At 32.5% G+C, this 27,949-nt stretch overlaps 3 protein-coding genes and 1 non-coding gene across 8 annotated transcripts in view; 3 read left to right on the top strand and 1 right to left on the bottom strand.

Moving 5' to 3' along the window:
* The first annotated feature begins 85 nt into the window (after positions 1 to 85).
* Positions 86 to 9,710, top strand: LOC126761144 (putative uncharacterized protein DDB_G0277255). Its single transcript, XM_050477096.1, has 4 exons — positions 86 to 188; positions 844 to 1,624; positions 5,602 to 5,742; positions 8,397 to 9,710. The coding sequence occupies exons 2-4, from the start codon at positions 1,036 to 1,038 to the stop codon at positions 8,816 to 8,818; spliced, it is 1,152 nt and encodes a 383-aa protein (XP_050333053.1). The 5' UTR covers positions 86 to 188; positions 844 to 1,035; the 3' UTR covers positions 8,819 to 9,710.
* A 2,066-nt stretch (positions 9,711 to 11,776) lies between these two features.
* Positions 11,777 to 27,949, top strand: part of LOC126761283 (protein artichoke) — a 28,176-nt gene continuing 12,003 nt past the window's right edge. For 2 of the 5 annotated variants that reach the window (XM_050477323.1, XM_050477318.1), the window contains exons 1-4: positions 11,777 to 12,054; positions 12,146 to 12,207; positions 12,272 to 12,492; positions 19,645 to 19,817. The gene's annotated coding sequence lies outside the window, so the exon portion shown is untranslated. Of the gene's footprint in view, positions 12,055 to 12,121; positions 12,208 to 12,271; positions 12,493 to 19,630; positions 19,818 to 27,949 lie in introns of those variants that run through there. The other 3 variants (XM_050477319.1, XM_050477320.1, XM_050477321.1) reach the window with 3 other exon arrangements.
* On the top strand, positions 12,999 to 13,115 carry LOC126763826 (U5 spliceosomal RNA). Its single transcript, XR_007667683.1, has one exon. It is a non-coding gene; the product is annotated as a U5 spliceosomal RNA (small nuclear RNA).
* Positions 13,341 to 19,349, bottom strand: LOC126761284 (L-threonine 3-dehydrogenase, mitochondrial). The gene is made up of 6 exons (XM_050477324.1): positions 19,107 to 19,349; positions 17,311 to 17,560; positions 16,659 to 16,785; positions 15,502 to 15,649; positions 14,299 to 14,404; positions 13,341 to 14,225 (listed from the first exon to the last, which is right to left on the bottom strand). The coding sequence occupies exons 1-6, from the start codon at positions 19,249 to 19,251 to the stop codon at positions 13,904 to 13,906; spliced, it is 1,098 nt and encodes a 365-aa protein (XP_050333281.1). The 5' UTR covers positions 19,252 to 19,349; the 3' UTR covers positions 13,341 to 13,903.

Genomic DNA, 27,949 nt, shown 5'->3' with positions numbered 1-27,949 from the left:
TACACAAAAATTTTAGTTATATCCATAAATGCAACCCTGTGTTGGTCACACTTTGCTTTCATACAATTCGCCGTCAAATTGGAAACCAAACAATTCAGTGAAATTTGAAAAGTCGTCGCGAGTGGTTGTTTTCCTCAACAAATAAACGTGTTACAACAAGTATTTTGAAACGGAAAAAACGTCTAAAGGTAAGAGAAACGTGTAAAAACCTATTGGGAACCGACTACATACACATATACACACCTCCCGAACGCGTCCCGCAGCCGGATATCTGTTTGTTTGCTAGTGTGTGCACTTTGTGTAGAGAAGACGCTTAGGAAAGGAGACGGTAAAAAGTAAATAAATGGATTTTTTCCAATTCCAACTGGTATTGAGCGTATTCGTGCCTTTCTTATTAATATATATTTATTTTTAACTGCTGCCATCAGCATCAACGTGTTTTTACTTCTGAAATGATTTAATAATGTAATTTCAAATGGGCCGCATGACCAGCGGCTGGATGTGAATAGCAAAGAGTTGAGTGCAAGTGTGTTTGTGTATGTTTGTAAGTGCTGGCAAGTGTATGTACATATGTAAATAAATGGTGGGGGAACCGGCGATATTGGTAGCGGTATACGCGGTGTGTTTTTGATTACGAAGCTCGCGTCAGCGTCGTTGACATCAATTAATTGCCAAAGTAGCCGAGACAGAACAACAACAATATTGTGTGAGAAAAAATAATAATAAACGAAGTCAACGGCCAAAAATAAAGCAATTAATCGTTGTTGAATATTTTTGTTTTAATTTTCTACTTATAAGTATTAGCGTATAATTGTTTTTTATGCACTCTTGTGTCTTTTATAGAATTAACGTGCGGTACAGTAGTACACAAATTTGGAGGGAAGAGGAAGCCTTGCACATTTTTTTGGGAATTTTCCATCAACAACGCAGCTGCGTCAATTCATATATACGCTATATTGCTGACTTCACTTTTTGGACTTGTACAGTTCATAGATTTCTGCTACATACTTTGTGCTTATTGTGGGAAAATCGAAAATGGTGCTGACGAACTTTGAGTGCTGGGCACATGGTGGCGGCGCAGTCATTGGTAATGGTGAATTGCCGGTCAATTCTCGGCACATGGACATGTTTAATCCACGTGTGGTGCAGCAGCGCTTGAACCCCGCCGACACAGGCATTTCGCCTGTGTCACACATTTCCTCCAACGGTTATTATGGATTCTCCTATGTGAATGCAGCCCATGAACTGGGTGACAACTACCAGCACAACGGCATTACACACGACGCCAATAATACGAATATTAATAACAACAACAATAATAATAACAACACATGTGTGCCAAATGCAAATGATGTCAATGGCATGCTGCCGATGGTGCACACGGGCATGGATGTTAGCGTTGCAACTGCTGGCGCAGCTGCTGCATTTGGCAGCGATCTAGCTGCCACACAGCGCCGCAAGAAGCGCTACTTTGTGAGCGACGATGATTACGCCAACTGTGCATTGCTCAACGGTTGCGACAGCGGCGTTGGCATACGCGACGTCGCAGTTGCCGGTTTGGATGGTTGCGCGCCCAAGCGCTGCCGCTACGACGATGACTATGCTGCCGCGCAGTATTGTAATGGTAATTTCATTCACCTTATTCTTTTTCTTTTCTTTATTTATGACTTTTGTTTGATTTTGTTTTTATCTTGTATTTTGCTTGCTACGTATTGTTGTTATTCTTATTGGATTTTTTTGTTTGCTTTCCATGGCTTGTGTTTATATCTGATTTCATTTTGTTGTACGTGTTTCTTGCAACGGCTAGTTGTTTTTGTATTCCTATTGTTTTTGTAATTGTGGGAGAACTTGAAGAAATGTTTATTTTTTGCGTTAATTTAGAGGTCAAGTGTGTGAACTATAAACATATATATGTATGTAGTATGTACATCCATATGTACATATGTTTGTATATAAAAATAGTAGTGTGTTTGAATTCCATTAAGAGTAGCGCTAAACTTAATTAAATTACATTTTCACACGTTTGAATGTCAATTTTATTAATCAATTTTTTTTATTTTAAATTATATAAATTAAAAAAATTATAAAATGCAATTAAAAAAACAGGTTATTATTACATATGTATATTGGTTGTGAATTTTTGTAGTTGTCCGATTTTTTTCTTGGGAGATAATATACCCTGTTCAAGGTATAAAGAGTGTAAAGATGCATAATATTTTAGTAAACATTAATATCGTTAATGTTTTTTTTTTTTTTTTTGTCAGTCCGGGTCAAATTTGATCAAATGTTAAGATTTGTGATTTAGTTTGAAAAAAAATTGAGTGTGCGCGTATACTACTTTTTTTGAAAAGAAATATTTTTATTTTTTATATTAAGTTTTCTCCTTTTTCATTTAAACACGCTGCCATAATTTATACATTTTACTTTTCCTTCAACTAAAATTTGTTGCTCAATGTTTGCCTTATCTATTTACATTTTCTATATTTGTGTTGTGGAAAATTACTAGCATTACATTTAATATAATCCACGTTGTAGGTGCTTTATGTTACAACGGCATATTGCCTAATGGTTTGCTAGCCGCTAGTCTAGCAAGGCCGAAACAAAGTATACACCAATAGCGTTTCTTAAATGAATAGGCAACAAATAACCCAACAAGCAATAAGAATGGCGCATACGCACAACTGATTTCAATTTTGTTCAAAATACTAATCTTAACAGCTGATCAAATTTGACCCGGATTGAAAAAAAACTAGAAATTTCTTGCTAAATAAAAAATATCGTATTAGCGCACTTTGATTTAAATTTTGTTAAACATTTTGAAGCTAAAACACAAGTCTTGGCATCTGATCAAATTTGACCCGGACTGAGAAAAATACTAAAAATTCGCGTAAGCTCTCACTGATTTAAATTTTTTTGTAAAGTAAAACGCAAATCTTAACATCTGATCAAATTTTCACACTGTTCACAAGTCTCAACATCTGATCAAATTTGACTGGGACCAACAAAAACTATTGATGAAATAAAAAATTCGCATAAACTCTCACATTGATTTCAAACTTTTTAAAAATTTTAAAAGTAAAACGCAAATCTTAACATCTGATCAAAATTGACCCGGACTAATAAAAAAAAATATATATTTCACATAATTATATGTACATACATATTTATGTATGTATGTTCAAACGAAACTTAGTTTAAAATACATATATAAATATATTACACTAAGATTTCTCACATTCTTCTGGTTTCGGTTTTGTTTCTAAGTTCAATCATGAAATTTCGCTTAAAAATTAAAAATAGCTTTAAATGGTACATATGTATGTATATTTCCATTCAAACATATGTATGTATGTACATACATACATATATGTATGTATGTACGTGATATTTCACTCACCTTACACATACATATGTATATGTATATGTATGTACATATATTATATTATATTAAACATTTTAATTACTCGTTCAAGCGTTTATGCATGGCTGGGAATTCGTATTGTGTCAGCACCTTACATACATACATACATATGTACATATATACATTCATACATATTTACAAATATATGTGCATATGTAGGAACAACTCTTAAGTTGATGGCTTTGATAAGTCCCCCCTCAAATAGTATTTAATAGAAATTTTTGCCGCGTGTTTTTTTTTATTTACTTGTCGTGCGCACACAGTTCATAATACAAAAACAATTTCAAGTAGATAGCGGAGGCCCGACACATAATTTTATTAAAAAACGATAAGATAGCTTCACTTGTTAAAATAATTTTTTTTTTTTGTAGAAGTGGGGATTGTCTGTTTATAAGTTAATTTAAAGTAAATAACTTTCCATGCTTCAGTATTATACGTTTTTTTTCTTTGCAAAAGATATTCATATCATAAAAGGAAAAAAAATGGTTTTAGTAAGACTTATTGATTATTGCACGATATTGATTTATTTATCACACCACAAAGGTGAATGTACATACATTCATACGTATGTATATACAGTAAAGGAAGTATATCAATAGTATTTAAATCCAAATGTATGTATACAAAACCAGAAAACCGTTAACTACACTGCACCTAAGATATAATACCCTACACATATGCATTTCTTATAGTAAAAGAGGGTAAAAAGATCTTTATTTTAATTTTGATAGTGGTCCGATCTGAAAAATTTCTTCGGTAGATTATACCGTTCGCCCTAGACAACAATCCATGTTAAAATTCGATAAGATATCTCATCCAATAAAAAAATTTTTCATACAAAGACTGGATTTTAGTCGATCTGTTTGTATGACAGCTACATACATACATACATATATATGTACATATGTATGTGCATATATGCTTTAGTGATCCGATCTGAAATATTTCTTCGGTGATTGTACCGTTGGATTCGGCAATAAACCCTATAAAATTTTGAATTTTGTAAAGATATCTCTCCAAATAAAATGATAATAGTGGTCAATAGTGATCAATATCTCAAAAACTGAGAGACTAGTTGGCGTCTATACAAGCGGACGGACATGTTTAAATCAACTCAGCTCGTCATGCTGATCATTTATATAGTTTATAAAGTCTTCCACGTTTCTTTTTGGTTGCAATAATTTTCATGGTAAACTAAATATACATATACTATTCAGGGTATAAATACATATAAATTTTACATATAAACACGTGTATTTATAACCTATTCACTTTCTATAATAATTAAAATATTTTTTGTATTATTAATACCATTTGCATTAAGCTTTCATACATACATACATACATATGTATATACAAATAAGTACATGTGCCAAGCCACCTTGTCATAATAATGCTAAGTACCACTTCCACCCCCCACACTCCACTTGCGCTATTGATTGTTAGTCACAATGCAAAATAGCTTGACAAATGCAAATACAAATACAAATACAAATAAAAAACTGTTTTCACCCCAACTGTCATGTTCTGCTAAAAATTGACGTTTGATTAATTCTGCAGTTTATCTAAATTGCACTGCACTTTTTGCTTTTATATACATACATATATAGAAATGTGCCATTATAATAAATGTATATGTACATATCGACACACAATTGCTCTCTAATTAATTAAAAATGCGCCGCACATTCTTAATGCGACCGGTATGTGCAGAGCAGCAGCGCGATGCCGACGCTGCTGACGTTCGCGTGCAAAAAAGTTGATAATTTTTTATCGGCAAAGAAAAAAAAGCTGTTCAGCAACTATGTATGTGTATTTTTTGGTTTTGCGTTTACAGCACATTTATTTTTATACATTTGGGTCACGCAGCTTACGGCGTTGTTGACTGCAGCACTGTGTTGCTGTGAGTCAGCGCTGACTGTGACTGCGCGGCGACAGCGCACAGTTCAAGATAAGGTGTTATGAATACCTTTAGTAATATTGTAATTACCTATGTCTGAAATATGGAAAATTTTTCTTAACCTCTGCTCCATATTGTTTTTGCTGATTTTTACCGCTATTGTAAATATTTTTGTTTTAATCTATATTTTTGCTTACACGCTTTCAATGAATGCATGCTTCTTTATATACATACATATGGTATTGTGTGTTTTATCAACATGTGTGTGTATGTTTTACAGATTTCTTCTCGCTCCCCTCTACACAAATTGGCACACAGTCTTGTCTAATGGATACTGAGGACATACAACAGCAACAACAACCACAGGTAGATGTCAATAACGGCGCAGCAAATCTCACCAATCAAACCACCAATACAACAAGTAATACACACTATAACACAACACAACAGCACGATCAGCTGTGGCAACAGCAACAACAACAACAACAACAGCAAGTAATTAATGCTTCCAATTATCAGCAACAAAATGAAGCGCAAGCACCTCCAGTAGTTGTATACCAACAACAACATACTTATCAAGGTCACTTGCATCGCGCCAATCGGGATGTTAGTCGTTGCTTATTGTCGCACATGATCTAAATTAGACCAAACATAAACATATCGCTCAGCGCAAATACAATTTAGCGAAATATTAGACGTAAGGCAAATTATAACGAATATATTTAAAGAAATTGCAATGAAAATTCATGAATTTCACTTAATAATTTAATTTTTTTTATAACTAATAACGTATTATTTTTTTTTAACTTTCAAATTCACAACGAATTAGGTTTTGGTGTATTAATTTATGATTATTGTTAGCTTCTATGCAATATTAAAGCAACTTTGAGTACCTACGCTTAGCATAATTCTATTATAAATTAAAATTTGTATAATTGCTTTTATGTATACGAAATTAGTAATTATATTTTAAGCAACAAGCAACCAAACCACCTCAGATGCAATACTAAAAACACTACTCAAATACCTGGTAACGCAATATATAAATATATACCTACTTTTACATACATACATACATATGTATGTGTGTAAAAATGGTTTTTGTAAAATATGTATTTATGCAAATTATTTGATTAGTTTACAACTGCAACTGCAACTTTTTTGTATGCACAAATGTACTTAAATGAAATTGAAGTGAAATTGCTTGTGAAATTAAATGCAAGGCATACAAATTATTTAATAAAAATGTATGCATGATTACACTTTGTGCTAAAACAGGAGAATATGCATTATGAACACTTTTGGCACATATTTCTATACACAGCATATTTGATTCGTAAGCTTAAGTTTTTGAACGCGAGTGTATGTATGTACTATATACGCCATTGCAGACAGGCCGTGGCAAAAAAGTTGATAAATGTTGAAAATTTTTGAAAAATGTGACAAATTATGCAGAACAGTATAAAAGTATGTGAAATAATGCTTATAAACGTTTACTCAAATAAAATATAAATATAAAATATATGTTAGCTCATGATTTGAGCATTAAAAATATATATTACTATTTTTTACAGTACTAAAAATTACCAAATCTTAGCCAAATAAATATTTTAGCAAAGATACCATGTAAATTTAAACGTATTAATTACGACATTTATGAAATTGCAAATAAAGCACAATAGTGAAAATTATTTATATTTTGTATACTTAAATATGCTAATTTTAGACAATCTATTAATATATGTATAATTTTTGTTTTTGAACAAGCGCTCCAAAAATTACATAATTGAGATAATGTTATTCTAACTGTTTGGCGACTAGAAATGACTAACATAACGATTGGTTCACGTATTTTAGCAATGACTTGTTAAAACTTTAGGTTGCACGCAGAGTGGACGCTCAAAGCCGAGCCGAGCGTATTTTTCAATTTACACAATACGCGCTTTTACGCTGTGCTCTGCTTTAAAAGTTCATTTAGCGGGCACCCTTAGATACTGCTTGTGTTGATAAGTTACAAAGAGCATACATAAGTACATACAAGTCTTCAAACAAACAACACAATGTCCTTGCGCTTGTGTGCCAATTTAGGCAAGTGAACCGCAAATATTAATTATATAATGCAAGCAATACAACAATTTTTATATAAATCCTTTGTAGGAATTAATTTTGTTATGCCAATTAATAATTTTGTATTTCTCAAAAAATATAACCTCATTTTCGTATTGGCTAAATTTTTGCTCATACTCATGCTGTTGTTGTTTTGTTGTCATGCTGTTCATACATGTGCATAAAATGAACCACTAAAAGTCAGTCCAAATTCTACACATTTACAAATACATGTGTGTTAGTGTGTCCGTTATTTTCTAATTTGTTTGCTTTTGTTTTGCAAACATGCACTGAAATTTAAATTTTGCCTATTCAATGTAAACAAGCTATTTTTTTCAGTAGACAATTCTTTATTTATTTTTTGTTTTGATATTTTGCATTAAGCAAGTAAATCTACAACTTTGCATATTTTATATTCTAATACAAAATTTTGTGTCCTACAAAAATTGTCAATTATTTTTTTTATAAAAACATTCCTGTATTATAAATACACAGTTAAACTCGGATGGACATGAGCTTTCATGCATGTGATTTATACATGTTCCACATACGACATGGTGTACCATATGAACACAGTACAATTGATGCATAACGTTAACTGCGTATAACTTTTAAAGTAATGCGTTTATGAAAAAAAATTATTATTTTTGTAGAGGACAAAATTTTGAATAAGAATATCACTTCCTCAATGTTGTAGATTTATTTATTGAGGAGGTTAATAAAATTTATTGCAAAAGTTCAAAAAAGGCCATATAAAATATATAGAAAAATCAAAATTACAGTTTAAATTGAAAGTAAAGAGCTTGTTTACGTTAGAAAAATTTAAACTTCAAGCTGCAAATGCAAAAAAAAAAAATCAATTTGGGGATATAATGGCTAATCTAATATATAAAAATATTCAAACTTGGACGCATTTAAATATTTTCTTACTTCAAGTCATTCACTCACCATCTTCTTACTTTCTTACAGCAAAAAAATGCCAACAAGCCATAAATGATGGCATTAATTTAAACGTTTATCACAACAATAATAACAATAATGTAATTAACAAATATAACAACAAACTCTTTTACAATAACCAACAACGTTTGGGTAGCGGGAAGAGAGGAAGTGTTGATAAAAGTTGTGAAAACAGCAGTACTGAAGATATGCTACACGATCATGTTGTCGGTGTTAAAGCGAACAATACATATTTAAGGCAGCAAGCAAAGTTTACTGCATTTGCTGCTGATTGCATGGGTGGTAAGAGTGCTGCAGCAGAGGCAGCAGCTAGAAGCAGCAACGAGGATAATTCCATCTTAGCTGCGTTGTATAACAAAACACATGGCGGCGCATTTTACCACTTTACAGTAAGCAACAACGACAAACAACCGTATGTTGAGGATATTTGAGCGAATTGTTATGGTATGAGAAGCGACGCGTTAACGAACCCAAATAACTCCTTATAGCCAAATAAAAAAAAAAACTAAAAACGAATGTTTGCTTATGCATGTGTTTAAATATAAGTACCAAAAGTACCGATTTTTTGTGTATCAGTGAGAAATACATATTATAGCACGAATTTAACAGTTTCTAAAATTATGCATTAAGTTTGAATTCAAAAGTTAGCCCACGGCTACAGGGAAGTGAAATAACAAAGGTATATAGTAAGAATTAAACTTGAAATTATCTGAGAGCGTGTGAATGAGACGCCTTGAAAAAAATTGTGCACAAATAAAAATTAAGAGAGGCGAGTTTTTGTTGGCAAAGCGCACTGAGGATGCAAATTAAAGGTTTATGTTTAAGAAAAAAATGCTTGCAGCACATGCAAAGAAATATTTAAATAATAGATGTATTAAATCAAAATATTTGTAAATCGAATTGTATTTGAATATATTAACCACCTAAATATGTATATGCGTACGTGTATACTCGCAGGAAACCATATCACGAAATAAAAACCGATTAATTCACTAACTTTTTAAACTATTATATTAAAATAAAAATAAATAAATAATATATGTACATAACTACGTTTACCCTATTTACACTGAAGCATGCTACTTGTCGTTAGTATTAACAAGTGAACGCTTTGTAAAATACTAATAGTTGCATTTTAAGTTTACTTAACTTTATAAGCTAATTGGAATTGTATGAAAAAGGAACTTATTTAAACCGATTGTGGAATAGCAAGCTATGGAATTGAAGAATTTGTCTAAATTGTAATAAAAATGGTATAGTGAACTGAAATCAAATAAATTGAAGAAATACATTGAACACAATTGCAGCACAGAATAAAGAACACATTGAAATTTTATATTTCTTTAACATGGACGTTGCAGGGCGCCTTAGAATGAAAATTGGGACCAAAGGATTATATAGGATTCAGTAATTGTTGGAGATAAAAACTGAAAAATTTGTTGCAGAGCACCGGGTCGCCCTGTGAACTACGAGTACGGTAGGAATTCCACTCTTTCTTGTTTTCTGATCGTATAAACGCTGAACATAAATTCCATACCGTGCTTTATTTATTCTAAAGCCTCTATATGTTAATGTGTTCACTTTGTATTAGTTATATTTCTTCTACAACTACATATGCAACGGAGCCCTGGTGCCAGCCTGTCGAATTTCTATATATTTTATGAATTACACTTTGTTATATATGTATATAAGAAATATTAACATATTTTCACTGACCTTAATTCCCAACAATATTTGGAGTGCCGCCGCTGCAATTCAAGAGCAAAAATCTATTATAACCAATGCGTTTGAATTTATCTATATATATAATGTACCTGCAAGCACTCTTGTAAAGGACAACTCCTGCGCTAAACTGTGGTTGCTGTAAAAAATACACGAAACACCAAGGTCCAAGTTATCACTTCATATAATTATGAAACACAACACATACACTGATTAGTTTCATCACGAATCACTATAACTATACATTTTTAACACAATTTTCTTAAATTAAACTTATTTTACTGCTACCGACGCGGACATTTACGCGGAACTGTTACAAAATCCGCGGAAATTCCAAGCGCAGAGTTGCTTTTATGCACAAAATACATTAATAATGGTATTCCCAATAGGCTGGAAAGTCATGTAGTCATGGAAATAAAAGAAGAAAATAACAATGGATATTTATTCTATTTTTATTTCGACATTATATATTAAAAATACGATAAACTATATTTAAATACATATATATGAATAATACAATACAATTTACAATATTTTAAGGCGACATACATACATATGTCGTTTAAAATCGCTATCAATTACGACGGAAATATTTCATAGCACTATCGACTTGAATTTATTGTGAATGTGTTGTAAGTGCTCATAATTTCCTGTCACCGCAAGTGAAAAAAACGTACAATGTGCAAATACAAAACTTGCAATTACGCCGTTAGATGGCGCTACGTCAATTGTAACTTTTCTACAACTACACAAGCAACAAAATGCTGATGTCAGCTTGCCAAAATTTTGCATATTAATATTTACTGAATAATATATGCTTTTTTTTACTTACCACAATTCATAATAACATTTATAGCGCCTCTGTAATAATTAGACAGCAATGCCCAACCGATATTTGATCTTATTCATACATTTAACACAGTTTCCATATACACTTACATGCATCTGCATGTCCATACATGAGACGACTTTTACGTCGCTCTGCATTTGCTGTGAAAGTGCACTAAACACAATACCGAAACCAATATTTCATTAAATAACGAAACACAACACTTTTAATAACAACATTTATTATAAATTACTTAAATATTTGCACTTTTGAATACATTTCTCATAAGTTTGTCTTATTGGGCCACTACGGACGCGGAAATTTACGCGGAACTGTAAATTGACAGCTTCCAGGCACAGAGTTGCTTTCAAGTGCAAAAACTAAATTCACAAATTGACTGGAAAATGATGGAATAGTAGAACTTAGTGAAAATAATTTTGATTATTGAAGATATATTGCTTACATATTTACCTTTAAAAATTAATATTATTTAAAAACCAAAGTGTGTTATTTAATAGAAAGCTTTTTAATAAATATCGAGTTCCTTTTACAAATAATAAGCATGTTTTGTGAATAGTGAATACTACCAGAAAACACTGTTTTGCAGCAGCATCTGTCGGCAAAAATCAATATTAATTACTGCGGAAGGAATTATGAGCATAAATTTGTTTGAATAATTCCTGTTCCTCTTGTTAAATTGAATGTGCTTTTAAAAATTTAAATTTAATGTGAATTGGAATTTCATAATACATATAATATAATTTTCAATTTTATTAAAACTGTCAACATGAATGCAACGCTGTCTACTGAAAATATTTGTCGCCATTTTAACTCTACTTTCCAATATTTATTTCCTACGCCTTAAAAGACGAAGCTTATTAAAATTGTGCTCTTTACGAATAATTCTTTAAATTAACAAGTGATCGAATAATCGAATTTCTGGCGGCAATTGTTTATGAAATCGTGCATATGTGTGTATATATAACAAATACTTGCGAACAGTTTAACTTTATTGAAGAAATGTACGAGTATTTCTTTTATAAAAAGGCAGTCAAAAGCAGCAAAAATACCAAGGTCAACGCTTGCTTCAAGTTTTTCTGCCACAACTATAAAGAGGTATATTTTACATAATACTTTACCATACTAAATAATTTAAGTTTATATTTATTTAACTTTATTGGAGTAATCTATTTCATTTATAAATAAGCCGGCAAAATAAGCTAAAATGTCAAGGCTTGCTTAAAGTTCCGCTGCGACAACTATAAAGAAGTATGTATATACGTAAATGATATTTTACCATACTCAATAATTAAAGTTTATATTAATTTTATAGTTTTTTCAACATCGATACTTTAAATATAATCAAAATTATATAATAAGCTGCTTTGCTGCTTCGGAAGTGCGGCCGCCGACTGACAGTATTATCTTGTGCGACTGTTGGCAGAATTCTGTCGCTACAACAACAACAACAACTGATAGCTGCTCGTTCCCATTGTTTCATATCCTCAACACTTGCGAAGATCACATAATAATTATAAAATTTTCAATACCTGGGTAAGTGTCATTTGATTATTAATGTACTAAGAGCTTTATGAAAAATCGCTTTGGCGAAAATCAACAACAATGTTGTTAAAAATATTAGAATGAATTGCATCGCGAGTTACTAAAAGGCAAAGGATTTAATATGCATACATACATAAGTTCAAATGTATGTACATATGTAAGTATCAGTGTTTTACCATACAGATACTGAAAATCTATTTTTTATGATTTCGTTGTTTCTCAATCTTGATGAGTGAAATATAATGTATAGCTTCTTGTTTACTAAAACTTTACTTTGCATTATATGCTTGTACTTGGCTTGCACAAATAATGCATTTTAGTAATATTACATACATACAAACGAATGTGCATACCTGTGAATACCTGGCACTTAATGCAGCCCCTTTGTCTGCTGCGCTTGAAAAGGATGCGATTTCGTTAACTTGCATTTTGCGTTATACTTCGCATATGGTTTATAAATAGGAGAAAAGAAATACTTTATTGCAGCGTTCTTTAAGTTACTCTGGCTTCTCTTCAGTTGTCGAATAAATCTTTCGCCTTTTACTAAAGATTTCCGTGGAGAGGAGCACATTAATGAGTCTATAAGAATTTTTGTAAGGTTTGCAACCATATTTGGTAGCGAACCACTAATTAATGCATCACAATTTAGTACGGTTGTTTAAACAAATAATTTTTGCTAAGAAACCACTAATTATATTTTAAGACTATGGTTAAAATGATTAAGCGTTTTAGCAATGTTAAGACTGTGATTAAAATTTTAAAATAATTATGTGCTTCATGACTATGATTTATAATTTTAAAGTAATTACGCTCTTCATGAAATTAAAAATTTTCCAGTGTTCTGTATTGAAAAATCTCACTCCATGTATTGTTGAAAATTAATTATGTACAGCTTTAAAAGACTTCTTTTAGTAATATTAAAATTTAACTTCATAATACTAGGTATTTTAAAAAATATTTATGTATATATAAATAAATGCTTGATTTGCCAAGTTCAAGAATGATAGAATACAAGATTACGCCAAACACCAACTTGTGACGTAGTTCTTTGGATATGAGAAGAAGAAGCATAGAACGGCTTGGAAATTGTAAACAAAGCGTAAGCACTGCCGTTAATTTGAGAAGTTGAATTAATTTATTAAATTATAGTGAACAAGTTTTAGTGAAATGAATAGTGTTGGAGAGAAAATATTTTGGTCAATTTTAAATAAATGTTAATTAAAAATCTATTGACAACAAAATTGTCAATAAAGTGAGAAAATAAAAGCTATAGTGCAATTTGGTTTTGTAACGATTTTCATAGCCTAAAATGATAAATACTTTTCGTAATCTTGTATTCTAACATTTTTGAGCAAGTTTTAAGAACTGTTTGGTTAAAGCATAATGCACACCGTTATAACATTCACGTTGAAGATGCGCACACTTTGGCATCTTCCAGCTTTATAAAGTTTTCTCGCACATCCTTCACCATAAAACTAACCAAGTTCTTTAAATCGTATTTATGCTGCCAACCCCAGTCGCGGCGTGCCTCAGAATCGTCAAACACTTGTGGCCATGAATCGGCAATATCCTGTCGGCTATCTGGCTTGTAAGTCACGTGCAAATTGGGCACATAACTACTTAATTCTTCTACCAGTTCTTCCGGTGTAAACGACATGGCCGTTACATTATAGACACGCCGTTTCAGATTTTCCGACGGTGCGCGCATAAATTCCAGCAAGGCACTGCAAAGTTGGTAGCAATTAGTACAATATATTTTAAAAGAAATAGTGGCTATGTATAGGTTTTTAAACTCACCGTAGACAGTCTTCAATGTACATCATTGGTAGACGTGTGTCTGGACGCAAGTAGCAGGTGTACTTGCCGCTGCGCAGTGCTTCATGGAAAATGGCGACAGCGTAATCTACGAAAAATAAGAAAAGTAAAAATAAATCAGTAATGATTTTTATGTCCATATACATAGGCATCTTGATTAGATTGTTTAAAACACATTATTTCATTCCTACCGTTATGCAGGTTTATACAATTAGCCTTTTATGCACGTATGAGTGTCTGCCTGCCTGTAAATACGCGAATTAGTCCCTAAGTTTTTGAGTTCTCGATCTAAAATTTTGCACATGTCCTTTTCTCTCCAAGAAGCTACTCACTTGTCGGAACCACCGATATTGGCCAACTATAGCCTATAGCTGACATACAAACTATACGATTAAATTCAACCTTATAAGGAAAACTTTTTTGTTTGACAAGCTATCTCTATTAAATTTGGTAAAAGCTATTTTTCAAAGCAACGGTATAATCTCCGAAGGAATTGTTTAGATCAGATCACTATATCATATAGCTGCCATACAAGCTGAACAATCCGAAACAAGTTCTTGTATGGAAAACTTTTTTATTTCACAAGATATCTTCGCGAAATTTAGCACAGATTTTTACTTAAGGCACCGATACAATCTCCGAAGAAATTGTTTAAATCAGACCACTCGACCATACAGCTGCCGTACAAAGTGATCGATCGAAATCAAGTTCTTATATGGAATCTTTTGTATTTATTGAAGGGTCTTATTGTTGCGTTGTAACTGAAGTTAACGTTTTTTCTTATTTTCTTTTGCATAACTTTCTGTTCGAAAATATTTTGATATTTACTCAATTAAATTGGGTTAACCTCAATCGCATTCTGAATTATTGGATTTACCATTTCTGTAGCAAAGCATTATGTACGCTCCAGTGTTTTTGCCCATTTCTCACTACTCAATTATTGAAAATAGCAACGATTTTGCGCACATAAATTGCACATTTAATAAAGTGAAAACAATAATCGCAATAATCATATTTTTATTATTGCAATAATCACATTTTCATTATTGTTTTGAAAATTGTGGTTTTGTTTAGATTACTCACTGATAATTGAAATTTATTGTGGCGACGAGCCAATTTTCATTTTATTCACGATTATTCTCGTTTATTTTAAAAATGTGTATGCAATATAGCAAAAGTACTCACCAGTAGTACCACCGCCAGGTGGATCGCTTGAAATAACACCGGGAAAACGCAAACATCTAAAATCCAAGCCAAATTTATGGTAATAATATTCGCCCATGAGTTCGGCATGCACTTTCGAGACGCCATACATTGTGCGGGGACGTTGAATCTACATTTGTTATATAAAACGCAGTTAGTTGTATAGGAATTGAAAATTAAAAGTTAAGTGATTAACTAACGCGCATAATTACATACTGTGCAAGTTAGGTATATTTAGTTTTCAACGAAGTCTTTAATCGGAATCAAGTCCTTGTAGGAAAAACTTTTTATTTGACAAGCTATCGTTATAAAATTTGGCACAAACTATTTTCCAAGACAACGGTACAATCTTCGAAAACATCTATTTAAATCGGACTACTATATCATGTAGCTGTCATACAAACTGATCATTCAAAATCATGTCTTTGTATGAAAAACTTTTTTATTTAAAGAGATATCTATATTTGGCATGCAATATTGCCCAAAGCAACGATATAATCTTGGAAGAAATTGTCTAGATCGGACCTCTATATCATATAGCTGCCATACAAACTGAACAATCCAAACCAAGTTCTTGTATGAAAAAATTTTTTCAGGAGATAAGTATCTTCATGAAATTTAGCACAAATTATTTTCCAAGGTAAAATCTCCAAAAAAAATGTTCAGATCGGACCATTATCATCAAAATTAAAAAAAAAAATCGGTGCAATCGGAAATCGGTATTAAGGCCAAAAACTAGGCATTGAGCGAAGGAAATACAAAAAAGAACGAATAATCAGATTTTTGGCAGCCGTATTTACAAAAAAATACAAAATTTTCGTGAAAATTTCTCGACGTTTTTTTTTTTAATTAATTATAGCCAAACAAAAAAATCTTCATTCAAGATGTTGTAGGTGACCTCGAAGGCGCAACTTTTCAAGACTGGATCTCTAAAACTTTACTCAAATCAATTTCAGAATTTAGCTCAGTATTCTAGAGATGTTATAAAATTAAATAAGACAAAAAAAAATGATTTTTTCATAATTTTTTAGTACCATAAATATTTACCGATAATGCAAGGACAATTGCAGTAAGTGTGTAATTTGCACTGCGCTCAGCTATGCTACACATGACACATAATAATTGTGACAAATACTCACTGTTACATTTGGAGTTGGATTGCGCGGACTGTCTGGGCCGAATGCGCCAATTGTGCTTGGCACAAAAATGCGTAAATTGTACTGTTTCGCCAGTTCGATGACATTATGTACACCCTCGATGTTGACGCTGAAATATTTCAGAAAAATAAATTAAAACCATATGGGGAAGCAAGGCGCAAAAATGTTATTGTTGATATCACGCGATTACTTTGTACAGTTATTTTGTAATCACTTTGCGTGTTTAAGTGAAAGTCTTCCTAAGTTATGACAGAAAATCAACGTGCAGGCGATGAAAATGAAAAAACTAATGACACAAAGTAAAACAAAAAGCACATGGACGCATGGTATCATGAAAACTCAAAAACTGTTGCTACAAAGTATAATAGTTTTGTTCACCTAGCGGTTGTATGGATCACCTTAAAGTAAGCGAGTTAGATATGGATATTACATACATAAATGATCAGAATGATGAGATGAGTTGAAATCCGAGTGACTGTCTGTCTGTCCGTCCGTGCAAGCTTTGATCCTTGCAAGTTACAAGAATTTCATTCTCTTTTTTTGGTTACACCCGAACATAGCCCTTCCTTACTTGTTAATATATAAAATGATATAAAATGCATATACTTTGTATGTACGTATTCGCAACACTTACCGTACCGCCAGTGGCACATTTTGCTCACCGATCGCGCTCAACAATGCGGAGAAATGTATCAGCCAATCGATGCGATTATCGACGACAATCTTTTGCAGACCCTTGAAGTCTAAAATATCGGCGAATATGTAGGGACCACTCTCTATAACCTCCTTGCTGGGTTTAATGATATCGGAGAGTACAACACTCTCAGCGCCATATTGAGAGCGCAAAAGTTTGGCGCACTCCATGCCGAGTTGCCCTAGGCCACCTGGCGAAGGGAGAAAGAGAAAATTTTGCAATGCAAGCTAATAAGTATAAGATTTTGCTGAGTCTTCTTCAATTAGCAGGCAGAAAAAATATTAAATTTTAATAATAAATTAGATAATCTGATTTACTTTGTAAAAAAAAAGAATCTTAATAATAATTTATAAGAAAAAATATCATTCTTCCTCAAATTTAAAATTTAGTTTATTCTTCAGCGCATATTTTTCTCAAAATTAATACACAATATTTTTCTTACTATAATATATAAAATTTGCTTACAACTATTTGCGCACTGCGTACTAATTTTTCAAATATCAGGTCATATTATAAATAAATGGCGGAATATTGTTTTTGCTTAACGAGCACATTTGGCATATTTCGTTTCCTTTGATAGCTCTTGTTGATGATTGTGCATATTTTTAGTAACAAGGTCTTATTTTCGCAAAATCAAAAATGAAACAACAACAATTACAATAAGATGAAGCTCATTAGAAACGAAAGATAAAACATCAGAAATTAAATGAAAAATAATTTAAAAGCGAACTGAGTTCGGGAGGAGGTAGAGAAAGGACAAGGTTGAATTTTTAAGGGTTAAAAACGATTGAACTCAATTTCCAGCAAAACTACAAGTTCTATAGAAAAAAATTGTGGGACAAAATTGTAGATAATCAAAAGAACAACAACTTTAGCATTTATTTCTTTTTCACTTAAGGGGCTATACCGTCCATAGAACGTCCAAACATTCAATCTAGTACTTTCTTTTAAAAAAATTCACGAAAATCGCCTAATTTTTCATGCGTCACACTGGTATAGCCCCTTAACCACAAAATTTATGTAAAAAGTTGAATTATTCTTGTTTTTTGGTTTTTTTTAATTTTTTAAAATTTAAAAAAATTTTTTTTATACAAAAAGACTTTTCAGCGAAATTCCAGCATACTTATCTTCTTATGTCCCACATACACTGTGTTTTTTTATTTAAAATATTAAGGAAGAAACCTTATTTGGACTTAAGGAGTTACATGGGTTTACGGATTTCAAAAAATCTAATTTTTTTATTGCCTTATTAAATTACTACAACACCTCTAGAATATTGTCCTAAAATTTCAAGTTGATCCGAGTAATAGTTTCGGAGATATAGCCTTGAGAACTTGTGCGCCCGCCTTTAAACGCGTTTTTCTCGAATCTGTGTTTTTGAAGTCGGTTGGTGAGATTTCTCGAAAACTACTCAACGGATATTCATGAAATTTTACACAAGCCTTTGAGATACAATTCTTAAAGATTTGGATGAAGAATTTTTTTTCCATTTTTTTTTGTAAAAATTTCAGCCAAAAATCCAATTTTAACTTCATTTCATTTTTTATATGAGAAAAAATTGTTGAAAAGGGCTATTTTTTACCCGGGGAAACCCAAGCTCAGATCGCCAGTAATTTTTTTTATTAAATTTTCGATATTTTATCTTTCTTTTCCAGTCGATTTCAATCTACTATGGATCTCTTTCAGTTTTTATAATTTTCAAAGGCTTCTGCACTGCACTTACACTTGAAACTTACCGGTAATCAAAACTTTTGGTGGACGACTATCGGCTTTATTGTGGCTAGCATGTCTATGCGTAGTTCGACATACTATAGGCGTTAGACAGCCGGCATTGTTTGCATTTTTAGCTTGTGCAAAAGTCGTTAAGCACTTTCTGAACATAATTTTTATCTAAATTATTCTAAACTTTACACTTTTATATTAAAGTTTTATATAATATTTTTTTAAATTAATATTAATATTTTTTTTATTAAATTTTTTTAAATTAAATCTATTTAATTAAAAGTTTTTTAATTAATTTTATTTCGAATAATTTTTATTTAATTAAATTTTCTTTAATTAAAATTTGTTTTAATTAAATTTTTTTAACTAAAAATTTATTTTTTTATTTTTTATTTAAATTTTTTAATTAACTTTTTTAATTAAATTTTTTTAACTAAAAATTAATTTTTTAGTTAATTTTTTTATTTAAATTTTTTAAGTTAAACTTTTTTCATTAACTTTTTTAATTAAATTTTTTTTATTATTTAATATTTTTTTTTTTTCAAAACACAGCATATTTTTCGTATTATCCAATATTCTAAAATTTCACCGGCCAACGCGGCACGATGTGCGGCTATCAACTGACAACTTTTTTCGTTAATGTGGTGTGGCGGTTGCCTGGGCTCTGCTTAGCTTGGAAAATGCGCGATTACAATAAGAAAAACACATAAGGCACACAGCAATAAGTAAGTTTTGTGTTGTTACTTTTGATTTTTAGAAGATTTCATTCATTTGTTTATATATTGAAAACATAAATATGTATGTAAGTATAGGTTGATTCTTATACTTTTAAATTTTAAGTATAATCTCTTGCGTGTTCATCCAAAGGAAAATGAGTGTGTGGAGTGTTTGGTGATTTGGGCAATCAAAGCTATGTGCCAGTATTTGGCGGGATATATGTATATGTATCTATGTAAGTCTGTTCCTGTGACGTAGAAACGACACACGTGCGAATGGAAGTGCGTTTGTTGCCAAAGTTCAGGCATTCCTGATAACTGTGCGACCCATATTTTTATTCGTATTATAATATACTTGCATATCGTCACCTAAAATGCAAAATTTCGTATCATCAAAAAAATCGAAATTGAGCTAGTTATTGCTTATGATTCACTACATCGTATTACGTATAGGTAGCATAAAATTTTCAGCATCTGCTGTCACATATAATCAATATATAACCATTTTATAACCAAAACTCAAATTTTGTTTCTATGAGTGCTTTCCAATATATCGTTTTTCCTTCGCCTCTAAACTTATGAAAAGTGATGATACGTTATTTTGAATTTTAGGTGACGATATGTACATAGCTTTGACAAGTCTTCGGTCGTAGCAAAATTATTTGGACTACCCTTTATATAGTTTTGCATATCGTGTGTGTGTGACCAAATTTACGCATACGTATTTCATGACCTTGGCTATGAATTCGCGCGTCTGCAAATTTAAACTATGAAATTTTGTAATTGGACTACCCTTTATATGCCCACATGCCCACACATATGTAAGTACATTATCATGTACGAATTTCTTAAGGGACATCTAAGTGTGAGTGGTTACTATGACCATGCAAGAAAAACTAGACTTTTGCTATCATATTATTGTAATATTTATATCCGCTAAGCTACAGTATTCCGATTCGAACATTATATTCGTAGACTGTAGTATTGTCTTGGAGAACAATCTATGTAAAATTTCATGAAGATATCTTGTAAAATAAAAAAAACTTGATTTCGATCGTTCAGTTTGTATGGTAGCCATACGCTATAGTAGTCCGATTCGAACATTATATTCGGAGTTTGTAGCCTTGGCTTGAACAACAATCTGTACCGAATTTCATGAAGATATCTTGTAAAATAAAATAGTTTTCTTTACAAGAACTTAATTTTGTTTGGTCAGTTTGTATGACAGCTATATGGTATAGTAGTCCAATATTAATGATTCCAACAGATGAGCAGTTTCTTGGGAAGAAATTGTGTTTTGTGAAATTTCAGATCAACATCTCAAAAAGACAGGGACTAATTCGCGTTTGAATAGCTAAATTGAATAAACTCGTTATGCTGATCATTTAAATTATATAGTATTTTATATACTTTAGAGGGTCTCCGACAATTTCTTCTGTGTGTTACAAGCTGCATGACAAACTTACTCCAGATCAGGGTATAAGAACAAAAATAATAATTTATTGCCTAGGATCACAGCAAGTTAGAAGATTTTCCTACAGGGTTCGACAGTCACTCACATATTCACTTAGCATTTTGCGCGTTCTTATGCTTACTTTTTGGGGCTTTACTAACTAAATTAGTTGCCATAGAGAAATATGCTTCCAATATATATATAGTATATTTCATTTAAAGTATAATGGTTTGCCAAAAATCTCCTTCCACGTGCCACGTGTTGCGTGATAAAATTTTTTTTGGTGTCAATAACCGATGTTTTTAGCCTGATTTTTGCATAAGTTTTGCACGTGTCACGCAATTGCTATGCATATATCCTCTATTACTATTTTTATTTAATTTTTAAAAACTCATATGCTTGACGTTTCGCAAGTTTTTGCTTTCCTTTTGAATGAAATAATCAGATATTTGCAAAGAATTTTATTTTTATGCTATATTTCATTTTCGAAGAACACCAAGTTATTCGCGAACACATTGCATGTGATATACATACATTAGGGGGGGAACAAAATTTTTTTTCCCGCTTGGTACTCTGCAAAATTGGTTGATAGGCAGCCCTAAGGAACAATAATAGAACAATAATAGTGTAGTCCAAAGTGGTCTCCATGTTTGAACTCTTAATCGTAACTGAAGGTCCCTCACCTAACAGTTTTCTCTTTTTCTTATTATCAGAAAGAAAACTGTGTATCTCTTTTCCAAGTACTTGAAAATATTTGACCCTCCCCAACATACATACATATGTACATATAAAAAAATATTCCTGACCCTCATTTGTGCAATGTGTCTGAGAATTGCATTCAATATCGCTGTAAATACAATGAAAGAAAGCGAACTTTGCTGATTGTCATCAAGCCAATTATCTTCAATGAATTTTATTGGATACGAAAGTTTGAGCCTTGCGAAATATTAGATGCAGGCATGATGTGCTATACTTGCTTATGAAATGCGGGGAATATGAGGGATGTATGTATGTAATGATGTGGTGTCTTAATTAATGCATATCTCTTCGCATTTATGCAGTGGGCTGGATATGTGCTCTGCTAAGGCATTAAATATGAGACGTAGAAGCAGCAGTGCAAAAATTATATATATATATACATACATATTTTTATTTTTAATACCTTAGATACAGACATTTTAAAGCAATAACACTCCCATTTACTTAGAAAGCTTATGTACATATATATTCATGCCTTGCCAACTTGAATTGACGCAGCGACGAGCCCCCAAAATGTTATTGCAACATTTTGTTTTTGTGATTCTAATTATAACTCGAAAATTGAAAAAAATTATGTCATAAAAACAGCTGATTCATTGTTGTTTTTCACAACAATTTGAGCACTTTTTTCAATAATTTTGAAAACCAAATTTGTACCAGAATACTGTCGCTTGTGATTGTATATCTCGATGTTTTTTGTACAATGTGATTTTTTTTAAATAAATTTTAGGTAAACAATGCGATGTTTTTACAAAAAATAAAATAAATTTTCCATAAACATAAACATTTTCTTTTTCATGTGATGTTTTTTTTTACAGTTTTTAAATATGTAATTAATCAAGCATTTACACTGCTATTACCAGAAAAGTTTTAAATATTTTATGCAAAATGACGTAATGTTCGATATATTGTGCTGTGACATTATCGCTCATTCCTCATATCCTCATACATATTTTGAAATGTATGCTGTCAGTAATTCTAGAGAGATGGGCATAAATATATATTTTTACATTTATATACATATGTATACATACATATATGTACATATACATATATTATATGTACATATGTATATAAATATTTTGGCTTCCTGCCAACTCCGAAAATTTTGCCATCTCATAGTTATACAGAAAGATATGACCAACATATTACTGTGGGCAAATAATAGTAAGACTTTTTAATTTAAATTTCGTGCAAAAATCCACTCGTCGAAATATCTCTTTTCTAAGTTGGTATGACTGTCAGTGACATCAGTGCCAAATGTCACATCAAAATAATAATTAGTGTTTAATCTTTCTGAAGTACCTAGTGCATTCGGCGATTTTTACCTAAGAAAAGTGAAAGCACAATTTTTGGTTTTTCGAAAAACAGCACTGCGTTGACGTCTGTGAAACAATGCTTTCCGACTACAAGGATGTCATGAAACGTATTATTACTGGCGATAAGTCTTGGATCTATACTTACGATCCGGAAACATACGATCAATAGGCCTAATATCGATATCAGAGACCCAAAGCCGAAAAATCTACGTCAAAGCAGGTCAAAAATTAAGGTTAACTTGACAGTTTTATGCGATTATCGAGGTGTGATGCACTCTGAATTCCTTCCGACCGCTCAAATTGTCAACAAGGAATTTTATTAGAATATAGTCTGACGATTGGAATTTAAGTGTGCTCTGCCCAATCCACAAAAACGAAGACCGCCCAATCTGCTCCAGCCACCGTGGGATAAGCCTCCTCAACTCAACATTGCATATAACCGTCAACAAACTGTTTGGACCTTATCAGTGTGGCTTCAGGCCTTGAAAATCAAAAAGTGACCAGATATTCACCATGAACCCATGAAAGGAAGATCGACACACACCACCTCTTCGTCGATTTTAAAACTGCTTTTGACAGCACGAAAAGAAGCTGCCTTTCTGCTGCTTTGTCTGAGTTTAGTATCCCCGCAAATCTAATACGGCTGTGTAAATTGACGATGAGCAATATCAAAAGCTCCGTCAGGATAGGGAAGGACCTCTTCGAGCCGTTTGATACCAAGCGAGGTTTCAGACAAGGCGACTTCCTATGATGCGACTTCTTCAATCTACTGCTGGAGAAAATATTTTGAGCTGCCATTGGCATGGACGATGACAACATCTGATGAGTCAGCGTTACGAGTTTTCGAGAGAAAGTTTCTGCGGAAGATTTATGGTCCTTTGCGCATTGGCAACGGCGAATACCGCAGTAGATGGAACGATGAGCAATACAAGAAATACAACGACATTAAGATTATTCGACGCAGTACCCGTCGAGGGAAGCAGAGGAAGAGGAAAGCCCTGATTCCAAGAAGATCCGACAATTTTCTCCAGTTATGAGGGCCCTGAATGGTTATGTAAACAAGTAAAATTGCCTGATTTGGGAAGAAGAGCAACCTGAAGAGATTCAAGAGCTACCACTTCATCCAGAAAAAACAACGGTTTGGTATGATTTGTGGGCCAGTGGAATCGTCGGTACATATTTCTTCAAAAAAGATGCCTATGAGAATGCGTGAAATTGAAGCTCGTGATCTCGGCAACATTGTGTTTCAATAAGAAGACGCCACTTCCCACACGTCGCATCAATCAATGAACTTATTGAGATAACACTTCGATGAGCAGATAATTTCACGAAAGAAAATCCAATAACATGATTTTACTGCCAAATTTGTCATGCAATTTGTTCTCATCCTACAAAAAAAGGTATCCAGAAAGCTTTGCAATCCTTTATTAAAACTTCAGTCGGTAAGATCATTCGACAGAACTCGTTTGGGTAAGTTATATATGTATGTATATGTAGTATAGTATATACCATATATTGACGCATTACTTACTTACGACTTGCTTGCCAATTTAGCTACTTACAATTTGCCAATAGCAACAACAAGGCTGCAGTTAGTATTTATTGTAATCATTATTTCACGCACTCACTATAAAAGTTTTTTGGTCCCAAGGCGGTACCTTCGAATTACTTAAATTTTAATGCGTACGACTTTCAAAGTCAGCGCCTGTGCTCTCAGCCATGAAAACTAAGCATTTCCAAAAGAAAAGAAAAGTTTACACTTCCAACACTGTTTTGCGAGTATTTGTTGTGATTACGCCTAGATGGATAGCTTGGTATGTTGTTCACACACATACATATATACAGTTACATATGCATTTAAATGTATGTATGTATGTATTTAACCCAATGTTTATTGTAGTTACGTTTATGTGCCGATTTTTGTTGTTGTCGATCAGATTGTGCAAAAAATTTCACTCTCATCCGCTTGGAAATTAAATACATTACTCGCTTAAATACTGTATTACTCGCTAAATCTGGTAATAAAACTAAAAAGCGCATGAGCAATTAAAAAGTGAATTAAACAAGGCAAACAGGGAAGTGTTTAACTGAAATTTTTGGAAATGACGACAAAAATGCCAATAAGCTGAAATTGCATGCACATACATATGTATTTGTATTTATGAATGAATGCGTACAACAATGAAATACACATTTTTGTCATTTGGTATTGCAGCAAAATGAAGCTAAGCTTAAATATCTAAAACAATTTCCGGTTTATACTCAGCAAGAATACGTACTAATTTCAAGTGTAGCCAAGGTCCTTCTCCACTTGATCTTTCCAATGGATTGCAAGTTTTCTTTTTCCTCTACTTCCCCCGCGAGTACTCGGTCGAATATTCCCAGTGCTGCAATGTTTTCATCCCTTCGGATGACATGACCTAGCCATCATTGCCGTTATCTCTTTATTCCCTGAACTATGTCAATGCCGTCGTATATCTCGTACAGCTTATCGTTCCTTTTCGCTGTTTGGCGCCTATTGGAGATTCCAACTGTAACCAGGTCGACTGGTAAGGCTATGATGCCTGTATTTTGGGATGTGCATGGAATAATTTTTACTGACTACCTTAAAATAATCAACAACAGCAGCCATTACAAAGCGCTATTGGACCGTTTGAAGGACGAAATCGTCGAAAAGCTATCGCATTTGAGCAAAAAGAAAGTGCTGTTTCATCAAGACAATACACCGTATCATCAGTCAGTGAAAAAGATGGCAAAAATCCATGAATAGTGTATCCAATTGCTTCCGTATCCAGCGTATTCGTCAGATCTGGCCTCCTGGCGAATATTTCCTGTGCTCAGATCTCCAAAAAATTGTCGCTGGAAAGAAATTTTCGTAGAATGAAGAGGTAAAAGCAGATACTTAGACCTACTTTGAAGCAAAGGATACTCGTACTCCAAAAATGATATCGTAAAGTTGGAGGAATTATATTGTTGTTGTGCTACATGCATATGTACATACATGATATCGGTTAATTTCCAAGTACTGCTCTACCACAATACACAATTCATAAAGTTTCTAGTGTCAAATTCATAGTTTAGGTCGTCATACTTGAAAGCGCGTGCAGATGGCCCACAACCGTGGCGCCCATTACAGCCACCACACGCATGCGCACACACTAATCGCACATAATATTGTAAGCACGAGACCGCCCGCTGCTGGTGCGCCAACTTATTTTGGAAGGCATTTAACAACATTTTTTAAAGCGATTTTTTGAAAATTGCCGCAATTTTGGAAAAGCTCGAGGTTGCAGTGTCTACAACAACACAACTCCCTCTTACGCCTACACTCAAGTTGCTGGCGTTTTGAGTGTTAAGCACTCAAGTGTGTCCATATCGCACACAACATTGTAGACCGCTTGCAGACGGGCTCATTTGTGGCTCATTTTGTTGGCAGATTTCGTAAAAGCGGGAAGCAGAGCTGCACTAAAAACCATATGAAGACACATGTATTCTTGTAATAATGGAAACAAAACGAACCGTAAAAAGTGGAAACTAACGCAGAGCTATCAACACTCATTTTCTTAAGCAATAACTGCGAAGAATTTCGAATCCATGGAACAGTCAGTGCGCGCAGCTCAAACCTTGCAGTTGGAATTTTCTAAATAGTCTCAAAAACTAAACTAAAAACTAATAAGCATTTGGTGACTTGGATACTACAAAACAGTTATACACAAGTGCAAAAAGGATATGTGGATTATGCAATGGAAAAGTAATTAAAATTAAGTGAAGAAACGGTTTTATAAAGCCAAATATATATTTGAAAATAAGTGTCTTACAGTTAGCTAAAGTAAAATACTGAAAGTGAAAGAAAAAATTTATGAGCTGTAAAATTTATGCAACAACATACATATTTATTACAATTTTTGCTGTTCACGCCGTTGTGACCTAAATAGTTTTCCGTGTTAGTTTCGCTAAGGAAAACTGGGCCTGTAATGGCAAATGTGTTAGCGGGAAAGTGTTGACTCGAGAGAGTATTTCAAAAACAGGTTTTTGGATTTGTGAATACTTATAAGATTTGAGCTAATACCATTTTTTGAAAACCAAAATTTTTTTTAAAATACTTTTTTGAAATTTTTTTTAAATAGTTTTTTGAAAAAAAAAAGTTTCTCATTATTAAAATAAAAAAAAATAATAATTTACAATTTACAAATTAAAAAATTTTTGTTTTTAAATTAAAAAAAAATATAAACATTTTATAACCGCTGAAAAACTAACTGTAAATCATAACCAGCAAAGGTGTGTTTTTGTGTAATTTTTTGTAATTTGCCAGTGTTGGAGAAAAGTAAGTTTTGGCACTTATAAATTTATTATATAAGTATAATAAAAACGAAAAATATGCTGTAGGTGCAAATTTTGAGGTTAACTGATTTTCTCAAAACGGATACTACGTGCTAAACTTATAAAATTTCAATAAAAATAAAAAAATTTTAATATATTTTTGAAAATAAATGGCAACAATAATAACTCAATAGAAGGTGAGGCAAAAAGCTTGATGCAGGGAGAGTAGAGACTGATCTGTAATGGGCCCATCTTGGAAACCTGGCCTGAAGTAATGCGAAAGCGACGAA

Source organism: Bactrocera neohumeralis, chromosome 6, assembly GCF_024586455.1.
Source record: "Bactrocera neohumeralis isolate Rockhampton chromosome 6, APGP_CSIRO_Bneo_wtdbg2-racon-allhic-juicebox.fasta_v2, whole genome shotgun sequence".
In the NCBI taxonomy this organism is placed as follows: domain Eukaryota; kingdom Metazoa; phylum Arthropoda; class Insecta; order Diptera; family Tephritidae; genus Bactrocera; species Bactrocera neohumeralis.
Note: the sequence above shows the minus strand (reverse complement) of the source record. Positions and strands in the feature narration are given on the sequence as shown.